The sequence below is a fragment of the Colossoma macropomum genome, unplaced genomic scaffold (genome assembly GCF_904425465.1).
Source record: "Colossoma macropomum unplaced genomic scaffold, Colossoma_macropomum, whole genome shotgun sequence".
Taxonomy (NCBI): Eukaryota; Metazoa; Chordata; class Actinopteri; order Characiformes; family Serrasalmidae; genus Colossoma; species Colossoma macropomum.
Genome location: NW_023494794.1, coordinates 17,007,491 through 17,027,579, shown reverse-complemented (window position 1 = coordinate 17,027,579; position 20,089 = coordinate 17,007,491). Strand labels below are relative to the sequence as shown.

At 37.7% G+C, this 20,089-nt stretch overlaps 1 protein-coding gene across 10 annotated transcripts in view; it reads right to left on the bottom strand.

Annotated features, from left to right (window-relative positions):
• sh3glb2b (SH3-domain GRB2-like endophilin B2b) overlaps positions 1-20,089 on the bottom strand; it is a 59,168-nt gene that overhangs the window by 27,504 nt on the left and 11,575 nt on the right. For 5 of the 10 annotated variants that reach the window (XM_036580406.1, XM_036580409.1, XM_036580411.1 and 2 more), the window contains exons 3-5: positions 17,983-17,994; positions 14,169-14,297; positions 4,159-4,292 (exon numbers count right to left, since the gene is read on the bottom strand). In XM_036580406.1, the coding sequence (XP_036436299.1) occupies positions 4,159-4,292; positions 14,169-14,297; positions 17,983-17,994 (275 nt within the window). The remainder of the gene's footprint in view (positions 1-4,158; positions 4,293-14,168; positions 14,298-17,982; positions 17,995-20,089) is intronic. The other 5 variants (XM_036580407.1, XM_036580410.1, XM_036580412.1 and 2 more) reach the window with 1 other exon arrangement.

Genomic DNA, 20,089 nt, shown 5'->3' with positions numbered 1-20,089 from the left:
TATAGATATTATGTTCTTAAACTTGTATGGTAGTTAAGATAGGTCATATCCTAATATTTATTGATAATTATTGATATATTGAGAGGGAGGGGAAAAGAAGGAATGTTTCAAAATTGAGATCAGATTACTTTTCAACATAAATAAATATAATTAACATAAATACATCTTTAATTAATGGTTGTTTCAGTAATCCCAAGGCCTAGATCATTTTAATGACTTGATGACTACTGTAATCTCTATGACTTTCCAAAAGGACAGAAGGAGAAGGAGCCAAAGAAATTTGTTTGGGTTGCATATGAAAAAATCTGTATTAAAAAACGTACATTAAAATACATCACATCCAGACAGGACAGGACATAACAAAACACGTCTATTTATATTTGTTTGTACACATTTAAACATATTTTATGTATCTTGTATTTTTACTATGCACATATTTACTGCGATGGATTCATTAAATAAAGCTATAACGAACTCAAACATGAATAGCATGGCAAGCAGTTTGTCTGTGCCCTTTTCTCCATGTTGTCCTTGCATATAGTCCCCACCATGGTTTGCTCTGCTGCATGGAGATGCTTCAATCGCTCTGAGAAAGGAGTAAAAATGTTTCTCCACTGACAACAGGGAAGAAAAAACTGCTGGCTCAAGTCAGCAGGAGCAATTACTAAATTACTTACCATCACAAAAGATTACAACAACGTGACATTGCATACGTTTCACAAACAAAAGCCACACCACTGGGAAGCTTAATGTTTTGTTTATTAAAAATAAGGAACAGGTAAAGAATTGCAAAACCCAGGGAGTTGAGACTCAGGGTGCAGGGTGGGGGTGCTGTCTTATTGTAGGGAGTCTTTAGGCTGAGTTGAATCCCCCAACGGTTCTTGCCATTAATCCAAAATCAACTAAACTGCAACATAATGTACAGATAACAGTCAACAGAATCACAAAGCCTGCAAACACTCAACACATACATCTTATATTTGTTTAAAGTCTCCAATATGCGCTCTAAATCCACATCAATAGTGACGTATCACGAAAATAGCTCTTTCTTTTTATCGTGTAACTTACGTTAGCTCGTACTCCAAAATGGATAACGATATTCTCATTTTAACTCCTCCACCTCCACTCTACAAACTCGTGCCCCAATGTTGTATTTAACTAATATTAACTCCCACCCACCCTGTGAAAAATCACGTTTAGAATCCTTTTCTAAGATTCAACAATGGTGGATGAAATGACATTAAAAGCAGGGATTTTACAATTACTAGGCTGTTTATGGTTAACATTATGGGTTGCTAACTTTACTCAGTATCCTAGCCTAATCTGTTATCTGTTAATGTTTCTTAAATTGGGGATAATCCACTGACATACTTTAATATACATGTTAATTTGATTCAGATGTGCTTATTATGTACAAACTGATTCTTTAAAATGTCTTACCTTTTAAAAGTGCATCACAACCGGTCTATTCTGCTGCAACTCGGTTGCGCTGCTAGTATTTGCTGCTAACTTCCGGAAACTATTGAGAGGCTCCACGATCCACCATTGCTGTAAAAAAATGGTCCACTGGAGTGAACGGAGATGACACTACTCTCTCTCTATATGGCTCTGGTGTGGACACCCCTCCTAACTATTGAGTTCAGGTGTTTCAGACTCACCCATTGCTAATAGGTGTATATAGTCAAGCACAAAGTCATCCAGTCTCCAGAGACAAACACTGGCAGTAGAATGAATCGCATGAAAGAGCTCAGAGACTTTAAACTTGGCATTGTCATAGGATGCCACTTTTGAAACATGTCAGTATTCAGTTTCTGCCGTGCTAGTTCTGCCCATCAACGGTAAGTGCTAAGTTTGTTAAATGGAGCAACAACAGCTCAGCTATGAAGTCGCAGACCAGGCAAACTCATAGAGTGGGACCAGCAAGTTCTGAAGCACATAGAACATAAAAATCCCCTGTAGCATCACTCACTACAGTTTCAAACGGCCTCTGCAAGCAACATCAGCACAATAACTGTGTGTCACAAGCTTCATGAAATGTGTTTCCATGGCGAGCAGCTGTGCACAAGCACAAGATCACTATGCACGATGTGTTGGCTGGAGCGGTGTAAAGCATGCCACCACTGGATTCTGTGTTTTCTGGAGTTGATGACTCACACTTCACTACATGCCAGTTTGATGAACAAAGCTGGGTTTAGAGGTTGCCAGAAGAACATTTTCTGCTTGAATGCACAATGCCAACAGTAAGGATTGGTGGAGGAGTAATAATGGTCTGGGGCAGTTTTTTAGGGTTTGGGCTTAGCCCCTTAGTTAGAAGGGTAATGTTGATACTACGGTACACAAAAACATTTTAGACAATTATATGCTTCCTGCAGTTTGGGAAATGTCCTTTCCTGCTCCAGCGTGACTAGGCCATAAAGACATGGTTTGACGAGTTTGGTGTGGAGGAACTCCAGTGGCTGCACAAAGCCCTGACCTCAAGCCTACTGAACAACTTTGGGATTAATTAGAACGTCGATTGTGAGCTCTTTTGACTTGAATAGGTATAAATTCCCACAGACACTCCAAAATCTTGTGGAAAGCCTTCCAAAAATAGTGGAGGCTGTTGTAGGGGGACCAACTCCACTGAATAGCTACCATATGTAAAAATGAAAAGGAAAACAAAACTAAAGTGTAATGAACTGGAAGTTTAAGTAACCTCAATCAAAAAAAATTTTGTGACTGCCTTGTGATTTTTTGAACTGCAGATTTAAAAGCACAAATCAATTGAAACCACCATTTGGTAACATAAATAAATGTAATGGCTGATGCAAGTTTATGTTAGTGAACTTACACTGATCAGGCATAACATTATGACCACCCCCCTTGTTTCTACACTCATTGTCCATTTTATCAGCTCCACTTACTGTATAGGTGCACTGTGTAGTTCTACAATTACAGACTGTAGTGCATCTGTTGCTCTGCATACTTGGTTAGCCCCCTTTTACCCTGTTTCTCAGTGGTCAGGACCCCCATGGACCCTCACAAAGCAGGTACTATTTGGGTGGTGGATCATTCTCAGCACTGCAGTAACACTAATGTGGTGGTGGTGTGTTAGTGTGTGCTGCGCTGGTCTGATTGGATCAGACACAGCAGTGCTGCTGGAGTTTTTAAACACTGTGTCCACTCACTGTCCACTCAATTAGACACTCCTACCTTGTCAGTCCACCCAATAGATGTAAAGTCAGAGACAGTAGCTCATCTGCTGCTGCATAGTTTGTGTTGGTCATCTTGTAGTCCTTCATCAGTGGTCACAGGACACTGCCCACAGGATGCTGTTGGCTGGATATTTTTGGTTGGTGGACTATTCTCAGTCCAGCAGTGACACTGAGGTGTTTAAAACCTCCAGCAGCACTGCTGTGTCTGATCCACTCAGACCAGCGCAACACACACTAACACACCACCACCACATCAGTGTTACTGCAGTGCTGAGAATGATCCACCACCCAAATAGTACCTGCTTTGTGAGGGTCCATGGGGGTCCTGACCACTGAGAAACAGGGTAAAAGGGGGCTAACCAAGTATGCAGAGCAACAGATGGACTACAGTCTGTAATTGTAGAACTACAAAGTGCACCTATATAGTAAGTGGAGCTGATAAAATGGACAATGAGCGTAGAAACAAGGAGGTGGTCATAATGTTATGCCTGATCGGTGTATGTTTGTAACAGCTGCCTAAAAACGATAAAATTCTCTTTTTTTTCCTGCCTCTGTAGTACTGTTCTTATCTGGAGTTTGGTTAAGGTTATTAACTTGGGAACTGTTATTCTGTTATAGCTATTACCACAAACTCGGTCCTAACTGACGTTGTTATGGTGGCTGAACAGATAAGATCAAACTTTAAAGTTTGAATGTTTCTTTAACACAGCCCCTGGCCTTTTTTCCTCCACAGGCTTATACATCGACTGTAGTGTGCCAGACTGGCAGTTCAGAAACTCTGCATTAGTAGGTTAAATTTCCCAATGAAAACTCCTACTTTACTGTAAACAACAACCGTTGGTTAAAGCTGAATAACAGGATGCGTTGGACATTATTATTTTCTAAAACCACATGATGGGAAAACAAATAAAAATCTTCTCACTACACGTGAGCCACATAGATCTAAAATCCCATGACAACTCACCGAGATAGTTCTCCAGTCGCCCTCTAGAAAGTTCCGGAGAGGAGTGAGAAAACTGACAGCCGATGCTTGTAAGAACTCTCTCTCTGCACCGCCAAGCTTCTTCTGATACTCGCCTACCGTGATCAGTGTACTGCCTGCAAACACATGCACATACAGGTTATCTGTAACATCCAATGTTTTACCAATAACTTTCAAGTGTGTTTGAAGTTTTCACTGATGAATCATGTAGTGTAAGATCTACTAGATGTTTACAGCGGCACTGACAGATTTTTAATAGCTAAAGCACTCACAGCTCGTTCATCAGAAACATTTTTGATGAGCTCATAAGCTCCTGCCACACACACACACAAAAAAAAGTGTTTTGTCATATTTTATTTTAAAAGACTGACCCTCAAAATTCATCACTCAAACATCATATTGGTTTTACGTAATGAAATACTCTTCACAGATTAAAGATATTGTCCTAACAAGGACACAGTTGGTTTGGAATTGGCCTCCACTTCTGAATCATTAAAAAAGCTCACCTTTCCTAGATAAGTTCAAATTCAAGTACCTTTTGTTAGACTGTGAATCTGAAGTAAAGCTGTGAAAATGAAGACTAAAGGGCATTCTAACGCAAACAGAGATAAGGTTAAAGACATGCACAAGATAGGAAGAGGCCATAAAGTAATATCAAAGTGTTCGGACAGCTCAGTCAGCACAGGTCGATCAATTGTGAGGAAACAGAAGCTGCATCATACCACCCAGGCACTGCCTAGACAAGGCCATCTGTCAAAACTCAGTATCAGAGCAAGAATGAGACTGAGCAAAGGCACAAACAGGCAAACAATCACTCTGAAGGAGTTACAGAGTTCAGTGGCTGAGACTGGAGTGAAGGGGCATCAGTCATTGACATCAAAATCTCTTGCCTGTATGGGAGGGTGGCTAGAAAGAAGCCATTACTGAAGGAAAAAAAAACATCAAATTACATGTGGAGTTGGCCAGAAAGCATCAGTGACCCAGATGAAGTATGAGTGGACATCCTGCTTCAATCTGCTAAAAACTAAAGCTTGGGAAAAATTTAACCTTACAGCAGGACAATAAGCACAAGGCCAAAGAAATACAGGAGTGGTGAATGTTTGGCATTATTTGAAAACTGCTGTCCACAAGCGTCATCCAACCAACCAGTACCACCTGGAACAAATCTGCCAGGAAGAATGGGAGAAAATCTCTTCCTAACAGTCTGCAAAGCTGGTAGAAATTTGCATCAATAGCCATTATTACAGCAAAAGGTGGTTCTAAAAGGTGGTTTTGAGGGGCTGAACACGTATGCAAACAGCATTTTTCCTTTTAGACCTGTTGACAAATAATACATTTTGAACGCTAGCATGGCTGGGGAAAAGAAGGTCTCTGCCACCTCCTCTGCCAGACTTCACCTCCAGCAACCTGTTTGAAGCCATCAGCTCTCCACCTCCCTCAGTGGCCCTAAACAACGACTCAGGGCAGTGTTTTAGTGATCAAAGACTTCATCGTTAAGACACGTGAAAGTGGCTGGTTCTAGAGGTAACACTGCTATGTCTTGTTTTTCAGGAATATCTCATTCCCACAGCTCCGAGCAAACACAAGGATGGCACTATGGCCATTCATGAAGGGGTGAATGACATCTCATCCCATTAAAGCAAAGTCCTAAAGGAGATTTTGGTTTACTTCTAGTAACAATTAAGAAGAAGACCAAGACCAGGATCCTCATCTCAGACCCCTGCCCACATACAGGAGAGGAAGCGAGGTGTTAAGCAGGCTCTACATGCACCACTGCTGGTTTCCGAGGCTCGTGCGATAAAAATGTGAGCAACTGGACGTTACGGTGGTAAATAAAGGATAGAGAGAGACAGTGATAGTGATAGGTAGTGACAAAAGCAGAGAGGTAAGTGCTTTTCTGATTCAAGATCTTAATAAGGAGTGTAAGCTTGATTATGTTTCTGTCAGAAATGTGGCCAGATGAAAATGACACAGCAACTTGAAGCTGCTCCTGAAAACAGATTTATTCATACAGTAAGACAGGGCAGGAGAGGAGGAGTGGCATGCATTTATAGTATAGTATAGTATAGTGACTTTAACTCCAAAAGTACCACTGTTGGTGAATTTATGACTTCTGTGTTATTAATTGTAATATATAGACCTCCAAAGCAAAACAGTAATTTTTTGGCAGAATTTGCTAAATGAATATCAAATGGTATCCACAAGCCATGATAAAATTATTCTCTCTGGCAACTTACATACTGATAATCCAGCAGATAGTAATGCAATCCTGGATCTGGTAATCAGTAAAGATTTAAACACAAACGTGTCCCTTATTTCTGATGTTATCTTATCAGATCATCTCTCTATATTCTTCAAAGTCAATACAGAAATAAAGAAGGAAATGCCAGACACTTATTTGAAAAGAAGTTAGACTGATTTTGTTTTAAACTGTTGACAAGTTTAAAAACACTGACAGTAGTGCATCAAATACAGTTCTGACTCTTTTCTATCATAAATCAGATCACACATAGAGGAAAACTCACCTACAGGTACATTATGATATGCTCAAAAAGCAGATCTCCACCTACAATAACGCTATGATAACATCCAGACAATCATACCTCTCTAATTAATTAATAATTCTAATTAACAAACACAAAGATAAGTGTCAGATGGTGATTTATCTTCTAAAATTTGTGAAGAGTTTGGAATTCATTTTCAAAATAAAAGAGTTTTTATAAGGTAGAGGATAATTCAGCCTACTGAAACAAGTTCCTATCACCTTCCTGATAAGCCATCTGGATCAGTAATGACATCTTCCTCTGTTAACAATAATCAGGAGCTTATACTTGTTACAAAAAAATAAGTTTGTCCACATGTGATCTTGACCCTGAGCATTTTTGACTGTGTTCAAAATGATGTCATAACTATTGTTAATTATTCTCTGTCAACAGATGCTTTTTTCTTTCTTTTTTTAAGTCTTAGAAAAAGTTGTTTTTAAGTTGCAACTAAATGCACATCTAATAACACAAGTTATATGAGAAGTTTCATTCAGGTTTTTATTCTAACCATCATACTGAGACAGCATTGCCGATACACAAAATCCTTGTATTGTGGTCTTATTGGATCTTAATGCAGCTTTGATACCACTGACCACAAGATTCTGAACCACCATCTTAAATACTGGGTCAGCCTCTCAGGCACCGTTTTGGAATGGTTGAAACCATATGATGTCATTAGGAAACACAATATCAATTTTTATAGCTGATGACACACAATCACACATTTTCCATACTCTGATAACTCCACTGACAGGCTTATGGGTGTGTGTTAGATATTTCTTAGTGGATGTCACAAAAATCACAAAAACTGAAATACTGATCCTTGGTACTCAAACTCAAAGATAAATGCTATATGAGATGTTTGGTTCTTTAGCTTTGTATACCAAACCTGAAGTACAAAATCTGGGTGTGATCTTAGACTGTGAGCTCTGGTTTATCCTGCATGTAAACACAGTCACTAAAGTAGCTCTTTATCACTTTAGAAATATTGCTAAAATTCTGCCTTTTCTATCTCAGAGCAATGCAGTGAAACTTGTTCACACATTTTTTACAAGTAGCGTTGATGAATGCTCTTCTTACTGGACTTGCTGAGAAAACAATACATCCTCTACAACTCATACAAAATGTGGCAGCACACATCCTAACAAAAACAAAAAAAGAGCTCCTGTTTTGAAAGCATTGCATTGGCTACCTGTATGTTTTAGGATAGATTTAAGAGTTCTGCTACTACTTTTTAAGCCTCTAAATAACCTAGCACCTGCTTACCTCACAGAATATGTTCCAATACATGATCTGCTGAGACTGGTCTTCTGCAAATACCTTCCGTAAAATATAGAAAATGTGGAGAGGCCTCTTTTCGGTTATTATGCTTCTAAACTGTGGAACTCATTTTCACCTTTTACTAGAGAGTCAACCTCAGTTGACACTTTTAAGAAACATTTAAAAACTCTTTAGCTTAGCATTTAATAAAAACCCTATGTCTATTTACTATTATCTTTTTAATTTAATCTGTGAAGTTTCTTCTCTTCACCTCTCTGTAAAGCACCTGTAAGCTGTCACAGGTATGAAAAGTGCTCTGTAAATAAAGATGTCATTATTAATATTCATTTTATGGGTTTCGAAGTGGAGACTGTATATGCTAATGTGCTATGTTTTGTTTCAAAAGAAAATTTGGATCAGAAAAATTTATTTCTGTATAAAAGGGGTTATTAGAGAAAGGTGCCACGAATAGCGGCTCACAGCCACTATAGTTAGGGTTAACATCTCCTTTGAAAGAGAATTAGACAACTACTTGTTGCTCGGGTTACAGTCTGGTACACAACCGACACTTAATGTGTTTAGTGAAGTGAGATAGAGAGATTTAAGGTCCCTGATTATAAAAGGGAAATACCTAAGCATTTCCCAGAAACATGCTAATAAACAACTGGCACAATGAGCCACCGCTAAAATACCAAAGATAACATCTATGTTTAAAACAGGGCGGAGCTGCCATCCTAGCCCTTTTGTTTAGAGACGGTGACACAAGTGTGCATTATTTGCATAAAAGTAGAGAAGTAGTAGAAAGAGAGAAAAGAGGTTGAATGTGTGTAGTGTAGTTGGTCTGTGAGTAGGTACATATATCAGTCTAACACACACACACACACACACACACACTATATATATATATATATATATATATATATATATATATATATATATATATATATATATATATATATATATATATATATATATGTGTATATAGTTGCTGTCCAAAAATTATAAAAGGGACACTATTTTATTTTTTTTCTACATCATTTGAGCTCAGCAGCTGTCCTTTACACTGTGTGGACATTTCAAGATAAATGGACCAAAAGAAATCCTCCAAAATTGATTGAAGTAACCTCTCTTTACAGTGACTTACATTACAGGTAAAGAAGGTTTTTGCCCTCTCCTTTAAGTTACCAATTTGGCGATAGTTGTTTATCTTTGGACTATGATTGGATACCAATCAGCCACAACATTAAAACCAACTCCTTGTTTCTACACTCAATGTCCATTTTATCAGCTCTCCTTACCATATAAGTGCACTTTGTAGATACAGACTGTAGTCCATCTGTTTTCCTGCATACTCTGTTAGTCCCCTTCCACCCTGTTCTTCACTGGTCAGGACCCGGTTTTAGTTTGTGTTGCGCTGGTACGGGTGGATCAGACACAGCAGTGCTGCTGGAGTTTTTAACACCTCAGTGTCACTGCTGGACTGAGAATAATCCATCAACCAAAAACATCCAGCCAACAGTGTTTTGTGGGCAGCTTTCTGTGACCACTAATGAAGGACTAGACGATGTCTCTGACTTTACATCTACAAGGTCAGGCAACAAGATAGGACTGTCGAGCAGAGTGGAAAGTGGGTGGACAGTGTTTAAAAAGTCTAGTAGCACTACTGTGTCTGATCCACTCATATCAGCGCAACACATACTAACCACCACACCGGTGTCATTACAGTGCTGTAATTGATCTAATATGTAGATAAACTTATGACAATACTGCTTTCTAACACTAGCCCCACAGGCCTGGTGCTAAAGCTCATGCAATTAATCTAATCAGCCAATCGTGTGGCAGCAGTCCAGTTCAAAATCATCATCAGAATGGGGGAAAAAATGTCTGATTTTGACCGGAGCATGATAGTTGGAGCCAGACGGGCTGGTTTGAGTATTTCTAAAACTGCTGATCTCCTGTGATTTTTACGCAGACCTCAGTCTCTACAGTTCACCCAGAATGGCGCAATAATGAAAAAACATCCAGTAAGGGGTAGTTCTGCAGACAGGAACACTTTGTTAATAAGAAAGGTCAACAGAGAATGGCCAGACAGGTTCAAGCCGAAAGGCTCCGATAACCACTCAGTTGCCAGTAAAACACTATATTATTTTGTAAAAAAAGATTTTCTTAACATAGAGGCACTTGAAAAAGCATTTACTTGTGTTCTCTGTGGCCAAAATCAAGCTGATATGTAACTTTACTGTCCTACCTCACATTTACAAATCAGAACATGTAAAAATTACAGAAAAATGTTGAATTTAATGCAGTGAAGTTGGCTGTTGGCTAATGGTGGAGCCAAAGACACAGTCCATTTATTTAAAACAGCAAGACAGATGGTTAGGGTAAATAAAATAATAGCTAAATTAAATGTTTTGATGCTTTTTCTACTTTTTTCTAGAATGAAGGCAATGTGAAAATTGAGCAGCCATTTCTATTCCATTTAATATTCCATGCGAATAAACATAACAGACGTCCTGTGGTAACTGGCATTATCCACCTCCCCATGTAAAAGTAATCCTGTCCAAATAGAGCTTAAGACTCATCACGAACAGTTTAGACAAAACATGGGTCATTCTAATTCATTCAGTATGCTTTTTCATTATTTGATCAACATTCTGAGAAAAGGACAAAAGTTATAACACTCTTCTCATCATCCTCAAAAACAGAAATATTTAATACTTTCTTACATAGTTAATAATGAATTTTAATTACTTCAACCTTTCAATTATTAATTTCCTTTCAGCTGTAGGTGCCACAAGAGCGTTTCAATAAACGAACCACAGCTTGTTATAAGTAATTATTCTTTTAATCATGTACTAAGGAGTTTGATGCCCATTGTGTAATAGGGTATTTTCTAAGACCTTTTGTAGCCATTGTGTTGGCGTGAATTATTCAGTCAGGGAACATGTTTCATCTGTGTTCACCAAAAACCATTTCCTTCAAAAGGAAATTCATGCTGGGCTAATAGCTCCCCTCACACATTACTTAATATAGACAACAGAAAAAGACTTCCAGGCCTTTTTTAACTCAAGTGTAAAAACAGCGGGTGCTTCCTGTGGTTTAATAAACTGTCTAGACTACACTGCAATGCAGCCAAAGCAAGTGTACCATATAGCTATAAAGCACACTGCATTAAAAAATTTAAGTCTAGGCACATTTTATGTTTTATGTTTTTATTCAATATTTTGGACAGAAATTGTGCACTAAAACTAGCAGAAAATGCTTTCATTCTGTTTGTTCCCTGTAGATGATGAACAAAAACATGTAAAGAAAAATTAACAAAACATGTATTTTGACTTTGTCAATGACGGTTCTTACTGAGTATAGAAAATCAGTATGGTACTGGGTGATTCACAGTCTTCAATACAGTCTTATTAGTAAAAAACACAGAAAAGCATATAGCAGGGGAACTGCTACTGTAACAGTATACGGTGGTTAAAGTAGTCTTAAGACACCTCTTTCATCGTGTATGTTTTAGAATTAATCAATATGTTAATGTGCTATAGAAATTTTCAAACCAGAGATCTCCACTGCTATTCCTGTAAAGCCACCGTCCAACACACCAGAGTCAAAATCTCATTATCATTCTGAAAAATACTGTTTTAGAAACCTTAAATATCCAGGTGAAGTAATCATTAATGAAATATTGTCTTTCAGTAACAAAATGTCTGTGAGAACAAAAAAAAATCCAAAATCAAGAGATGTCTTGGAAAGAGACAAGAAGTGTTTTGAAGCTGGTACATACTGGCCATACTGTCATTACTCTATGCCTAAAAGACTTCAAGCTGTCATACAAATGAACAAACAAGCAACAAATACTAACCTAAATATAATTCTAAACACTAACCTGCATAAAGGAAAGAGAAACTGATGTTTGTCCCATTTTCACTTGCTTTACTTACGCATTCAATTCATTTGGATCGTTTTTAGAGTTTTGAATTGAGTTTCCATTATTGACCATGATCGTTATTGTTGCTTATAATAACTTTTCTGATTGATACAAAGAAATATATATTGGTACAAAAACTGTATTCAGATAGCGTCCCAAGACTACTTGTCTAGTACTAGACTACTACAGACTACTGTTACTAAAGATCTCTCACAGGTTGCAATGACTGTTTGCTATAACATAAAGCCAGTTTTGTTGCAGATACATCCAAATATAAAATGATTTTGATATAATGCTAATACTATGAACATCCATTGATTTTTAACAATTTTGTAAAAAGCTGTAAAAATAAAGAAATTTCAAAATGACAAAAAGATGATTTCATCTGACTGAGAAAGCTATATTTTAACTAAAAATGATAGTTGGATAGTTGAATAGTGGTTCAATATTATCCAGAATGTTTGTGGATAATGTAACTTATCAGAATATAGTATCCAAAATGTTTATTCGTACTTGCAAAGGTGGATACTTTGACAAAAAAGTATAAGAGTAATGTAGACAAGATGTTTTTATTATTTAAACGTACACTGCATTAGTTATTATTAAATAAAATACGAAAAACATGGTAATATGACAAGTGAGTCCATATTTTTAGTGGTGCCAGTGTACATCAAAGTCATTATTTCCTCATGCTAAAACTGTCATAGGAAATACAAGGGCTCCCTCTAGTGCTGACCACTGAAAGTCATGAACTGTTCGGTTTGTTAAAGCAGTGTTATTCAGGTACTGCGTTTTCATTTATTCTACTACACCACACTACACAGTGCTGTATCATGTAGGGTGAATTTTAAAGAATACATGCACTTTGGGGAAGCTTGATACCAGTTCACTCTTTGGGTAATGCCCTTTTACCATCAAGCCTTTTTATCAAACCAAAATAAAACATAAATGCAGATAACCTGGCAAACCAAGTTAATCAGCATGAATGGGCCTAAAACAGTGTAAAAGGGGGAGAACATGTGAGAGCAGTTTTAAACAGCATGTGAAAACAGTGTGAAGGGAGGAGAACATTCAAGAGAAGTATGAATGGGGTGACATTCTTAAGCAGTTATAACAAAGGACAACATACAAGAACAATGTGAATGGAGTAGAACATTAAAGAAGAATGTGAATGGGAACATTCAAGAGCAGTGTGAATGGAGAGAACTCATTAGAACACTGTAAGTGGGGAGAACAATCAAGAACAGCATGAATGGAGAAGAAGACTGTGAATGACAGAGAACTTTCTAGAGTATGAGTGTTGAACTCAGGTCCTGAGAAGAAAATCTGAGAAGGGAAATACCCAAAATACCAGACCAGGACCAGAGTTACCCTCTAAAACTCCTGTTCTACAGACATCCAACAATTCAAAGTTTCAGCTCCTGATTGAAGCGATGAAGCTCTCCATGCTGCCATCACTTTTCCAAAATGGAAAGTAGCCTGGCAGTATCACCATTTGCCCATTTTGTGAGGAGTATAAGACATCTATATGCATCTGAAAACGTTCTACCCATTTGTTTAATTTTTTCGCCGTTTAAACAACACAGTGAGAAGATGGAGATGTCCTTGCAAGTTTTGGACACATACCATTTTGTTCTTCATGGATGCATGGATGTTTTTGTTGTAACCCCATTTTAAAGGTCAGCTACCCCTACAGTGGTTTGGGATAACATCATTTTGCATGACACGTGTTCTTGGCCACGTTACATGACAAAATGCAGCAGACTCTTTGACGACAGAAGTCAGGCTTATGAGAAGAATGTCGGTGTGCTCTACACAACTAAAAAAGATAGTTCTTCAAGGGCTCTTTAGTAAAGATCCTAATGTTGTATATAGAACCATGAATACTTAAAGAACCCGTTGCATGATGAAAGGGTTCTTTGCATGATAAAAGGGTTTTTAAGATTGATGGAGAATGTGCTGAACATGTGCTTTTTGAAAAGGGTTCTATATGGCACCAAAAAGGGTTCTGCTATTGTTAAATGCTTGATATCATAACAACAGAAGAACCGTTTTTGGTGCTTTACAGAATCCTTTTCAAAAAAGTTTTATATAGCATCATGTTTAGCACATTCTCCATCAATCTGAAGAACGCTTTAATCATGCAAAGGGTTCTTTGAGTGTTTATGATTCTATATAGAACCATTTTCTTTCCTAAAGCACCCTTGAAGAACCATCATTTTAAGTGTGTAGGCTTTAAAAAAAGTTCTGGCTTTACTTACCATAAGGAGTTCCTGGTCCAAAGTCTTTGGCAGCATCCTGCATGTACTGTCCCAGCAGCTCTCCATTGGTGGTTCTGGTTGGGATCTTTCTGTCCAATTTCTCATAGAAGAATTCCTCAATGCGGGCACCTGAGTAGATACTCAGATTAGATGGGCAAATAGACACCTCAAGGTTCACTTCATGTTCTCTGTCTCTATATGCACTGCAAACTGTGTCAGAGTACTATCCAACTACATGGGAACTACGATGGGATGTAAATCGATAACTTGATAGAAGACTTTACTCTTCAGGACTAAGTGACTGTCTTGTATTGTGTTTTTCTTCTCATGTTTTTACCAACGTCGCATCAATATTATCTTTACAGGACACAGGAAAGATATATATTAGGGACATCCTTTATGACTAAAGCTCACAACATGCTTATAAAAGGGAATTTCTGGAGGAAACATTTGGAACTTCACTTAGCTTTAAAACATGAAAGTGAACAAATCATGTTCTCATAAAACTGCTCTCTACAAACAAAGCTATAGTAAAAACGCTAAAAAGAACTGTTAAGATTCATGTTCATACATGCAAATATAAATCTGACATTGCTGCAAATAATGGACCTTTTATACTGTAAATTCTATATAATATAAAAATGCTTTAAAACATAACAAAAGAGTACTGCGCAAAAGTCAGAAAACCCCCTTTATTAATTTAATTTCCAGTCAAAATTGCCAGGAGTCCACTCTTTGCCTTTTGCTTCTATTCTTTTCAGCAGATTTGCTTTCAGTTTTTTAAGAAATCTGCTGGGATATTTTTCCACACCTCTGAAGTTCAGTCTTAGAAGTTGGTTGCATTTTCTGCTTTTCATGATCAAAATAATCTCAAACACATTCAGTGATGTTGAGGTCTGGATTAAGGGGTGGTCAGTCTATTGTTCTGAGAATAACAGCAGCTTCTTTGTTTGATTTGCAAATTTTCTTCCGTTTTGTTCATTTCCTTTTCTAAGTAACGGCTTCATGTCAGCTACACATCCTTTTTACTGAGTCTTGCACTGTTGTTATGAGTCCCATTTTCTCTACACCTTTTAATAATTTCAGTTTTGGAAACCACTGTTTCCTTTGTCTTTCCCCTTCCTTTTGCAAGTGTGTTATCGTTTATGTGTGATCTCCTCAGCAATATTTCCTAAAAAATTTTTTAATGGCCTTTTATGCCGGAAATGAAATAAATGAAGGGTAGTCTTTGACCTCTGTACACTACTGTATTACATAAAATTGTTAATATACATTTACTACAGGCCTAATATTTTGCACAGACCTTATAAACTCACTACAATTTCTACTTCTCAGCTCACTGCAGTGGCTTTGAATCAGAGCTGAACGATTTTGGCAAAATATCTAATTGCGATTTTTCTGACCAATATTGAGATTATGATTTAAATTGCAATTGTAAATAATTGAGGTATGGGCCCTTTCTTGGCTAAGAAGACCAGTGTGTATAATTTTTCTGGCTTAAGCCTTGAACTGTTGACACTGTGTGCCAGGCTGACAGTTATTTGTGGTTGTGATGTCACAGCAGTTCATAAGCTCCATGTTATTAGGTAAAATTTCTCTACTTAAAACTTGCATCATATCAATGTTGATAATAGACTGTAAGACTGTAATAAAAACTGCACTCTTTCAAATTGCAATTTCGATATAAAAACGATTAATCTTTCAGCCATACTTTGAATGGAATAATGAGTTTAACAAACAACAAGTACAGAAGAAAAGCAGGATGGAAAAAGAGACATAACAGCACTGTGTTGTGGAACCTATCCAGGGTTCTCTCGTTTTTCATCCCAAATTGATTTTGTTCTACTGGGAATAATGTTCTGAGGCTTGAACTGCAGCCTGTGTAGTTTAGAGTCACTGGGTGTGATTAAAACCAAGCAGACAAAGACACTGAGAGGTCAGAAACAGACATACGAAAGGCACAGAAGCACATGACAACAGCGTGACCACATAAAAATCAACAAACTACACAGAATCTCTGTAAAAAAGCCCGTCAGCAGGTCTGTGTTAAGTGGTGCAAGGCCAGGCGTGATCCTGTTACAAACGTCTGGGGACAATGAGAGATTTGGGGCTAAATGTGGATGGGAATATAGACTTATTAGGTTGGGAACAGAGTGAAATTTCAAAAACAACCCAACACTTTGTGAAGGTGGCGCTCAAAGTAGGGGGCAATGGTGCACTGGTCAACATTGTTTTATAGACAATAAGCTTGTCATTATGCCACAGATGTAACGTAAGTTAGTATGGCTGCAAAGTCCCCCCAAAAACAATAAACGGTATCTGTTGCAAAGGAAAACAGTTCTGTTGGCTAAAAATAGCGTTTTGCTAGATAGCTTGTTCTGCTCTGCACTCCGGACGTTGAAGTAGCATGAACTAGAGGAATGTAGGGTGGGATTTAGAATGGGCGTACCCTGTTAGAAGCGGATTTCACCTCAATCCATCCCCACTCGTTTAACATGCTGTCCCAAAACATGTAATCTTTTCATAAGACAAAGTCTGGTTGCGCAAGTCTGGATGTATTTCATCACTTCATAGCGTTGCTAGAAATACGTTGTATTTTTGGTAAATGTCTTTTGATGAGACTGGTTCTGTTTTCTAACGCTATTTTTAACTCTATTGCTTTTCCTACATTCAAAAAAGGATTTATTTTCAATTTAGAATGACTCACTGTACATGAAAAGTGGTATAACACTGAAAATTATGTTATCATAAAATTACTGTCCAGAAGGAAAAGTGGTCAACTAATCTCAATGTGGGTGCTTTGAAAAATAATCAAAAAATGACAAACAATATAGACTACTGTAAATAATGTCACGCCTTTATTTTGTTGACTTGAATGTGAGACTACTTCTGCTTTTTGTTTAAGGAATGCTTCCCCCACACCATCATTTGGACAAACGGGTTAGCTCATCTCTCCTTCCGCTTAGCTTTGATCAAGAGCTCATTAAAAGTGCAACAAGGAGGACAAATAGAACGCTGCAAGTTATGAACAATACCTAGTATTTGTCCTCTGAAAGAATATATAATCTTGAACAATGTCATTCTTTACATACACACTTTTGGCTTTTTGCAAAGGTTTACATTAATAAAATGATCTTTTTAAGGCCATTAGCAATGGCTTCATCGGTTTTCAAACAGCAGTCTACAAATATTACATGCTCTTTTTAAGCTGATCTGGGATCACATTCCCTTCAAGCTCTAATCCTAAATACAACTGTCCTCAGATCAGCATAAAAGGGCAATTTCCACCAACACCATTAGATCACAGATGGAAAAATTAAGAGCCCTTTACATAAACATTACTGTCACAGATCATGAAATGGAAAGCCCCTTGTGGATTCACTATGGATTCACGGTGAAGGAAAAACACATGATATTATCCTTTCCACCACTCTCAACAGTGATGAGGGGAAAAGACACAATCACTTGTTCTGATAACCAATACTGCCATAAGAAAGTTATCATAAGATGCAAATGGCTTTGGTTTTAATAAAAGCACATTAGTGGGAAGTGGGTGAGTCATATTTGATAACCATCATCATCATATTTGAAGGTATTACAAAACTTATTGGAGAAATTGCCTTCATTTTGCCAGAAGCAGTCATTGGCATTTAGCTTGCTCTACCATTTTACTGACAAAATTTCCTCTACTAAAGCAGCAAGAGGCACCAGCATTAAGGCTGGCTTTTGACTTCAACACTCAAAATGGGACATCTGGGAAAGAACTGAGGTTGTGACCTGAAGTGCAAGGCACTTCAATAGCAGACAGACTTACCAGTGTGGTCAACTGGAGCATGGGGAGGGTCAGAAAGTCACAGGTTAGAGTTCTCTCATTTACTACCATAGACATCAGCCTCTCACTAATGCCCAAACTGAACTTAAGTAGAAACAATCCCACCAGATGAAAAGGCCCAATCTCTCACCTTGTTCAAAATGCTCACCCATTTTAAATGTTGGTAGTAGAGCCCAACCGATACGAAAACTGTGATACCAATTTTAAGCATGACTGATAATACTGGCCAGTCTAGTTTAAAATGGTCAAAAATGGGGTTCACTTGTGTCTAAGGGTTCGCTCCATCATCAGAGACTGAAAGTTCAGTGCCTAGAGATGTAACATCGATCCCTTTTTACACTGGGCAGTGTGGTACGGCACAGAGAGGTTGTTAATCCAAATCCAGAATTACGTGTACTAGTGCTAACCAGTATACTTTTCCTACAAGTATAATACAGAATATACATGTTACCATTACGTTACCAATACCTCAATTTTTTAAATATTAGTGCTGTGCTGCACTCGCTTTGTATTGTATATACTGGAAAATCATCTTTATAAGCCTATATGAGTAAGCAAGGCCTCTGATTGTGTTTTCAGATAAGCTAATGAAGATAACACTATAGCATAGTGTTTCTCAAACCAGTCTTTCCCCCAAACAGTCCCGATTTTTGCTCCAACTGAACTCTGTAACCGTACACCGCAATTCAGACTTGTAGTAGATAAACTCATATTTCCGTGCTGCAATTTCTACCTGTAATATTACAGTTTATAGCTGTACACTGTGATTCATAATTGTGATAAATAACCTTGGGTTTCTTTGTCGCAGTTTGTATCTGTTATATTACAGTTTATAACCACACGTTGCGTTTTATCATCTTTTGTTACAGTGTCCATCATTCCTGTAGTTACAAAACTGAAAATTACAACATGGTCAATTTTACAGAACCTCCAAGAGAAATCTTCTCTTAGTGTAAACTGAGTGATTGCTGATTACTGATGTAACTGCCAGTTAGAACTGGGTGTGTCAGATCAGAGTTGCTAAGGAAGAGAATGAACTTTAACGTTTGATTACTCGATTGAATGCACTGGAAAACACATTAAAATGGCTGCAAACTTAGTCCATTATCAAGTGACCAGTACAGTACCTGAGTACAAATATTTTAGAATTTTCTTCCTTTTGCCAGGGTACCAAGCATATCAAACTAGGATGTATAAGTGGAGCTGGAAGTAGTGCAGGTCTGACTGGTCAAATCCAACCACCGCAATTTAGAAAAAATCAAAGACAGCAATTCTGGCTGCCGAATGTTCTCACATAAAACCAAATGCTACCACTGTGCCATACCACACTTGGGATGATTCGGGTTTTCCTCATGGAAGAGGTTCATTATAATATTAGACAACTCAGGAAATATCAGTGCAATTTTTGCAGATCAGGATTTTTACCCTTGGATCTCAATATCAGTCAATATTACCAGCCAAGCAATATATCGGTCAGGCCCTAGCTTGCAGCTATGAAACTCGCTGAATCAGTTGAACCCAATAATTCCGATATATAGTAGAGTACTTGTATCTAAAGTATCTACAACTACAGAATGTTCAATAGCAGCAAAAAATACCCTAAGAAATATTTGAAACCTTTTTATCTATTATGATGGAAAGCAGTCAAGGCCAGTTCACATTTGGAAATCATTCTTTTTAGGCAGAAATAACACACTCATTAATTTTTAAAAACGACAGCCTGAAAGTAGACGGAGTGAGAGACCTGAAAGAAGATGCTGTCATACATTTTAAGATGGTGGCCAGGTATTACATTTCTCTGCTGTACTGAAGCCTTAGTAACAGTTAAATCCTCCTTTCTAAACTTTATATGTATCACATTACATTGCAGTGGTGGCCCTCTTTGTGTACACAGACCTGAACATCAGTATAAAGCAATGTTTCTATTCTGTTCTATTCTATGCACCATATGTGGCAGCATGGTGCTACAGTGCTAATGGTAATATCAACATCATAAGACTAGACTCGACATTAAACATCAAAACTAGAACCAACATTTACGAGACAAGAGCCAACATCATTCACAGACACTTGACAGCTCATGCAGGGC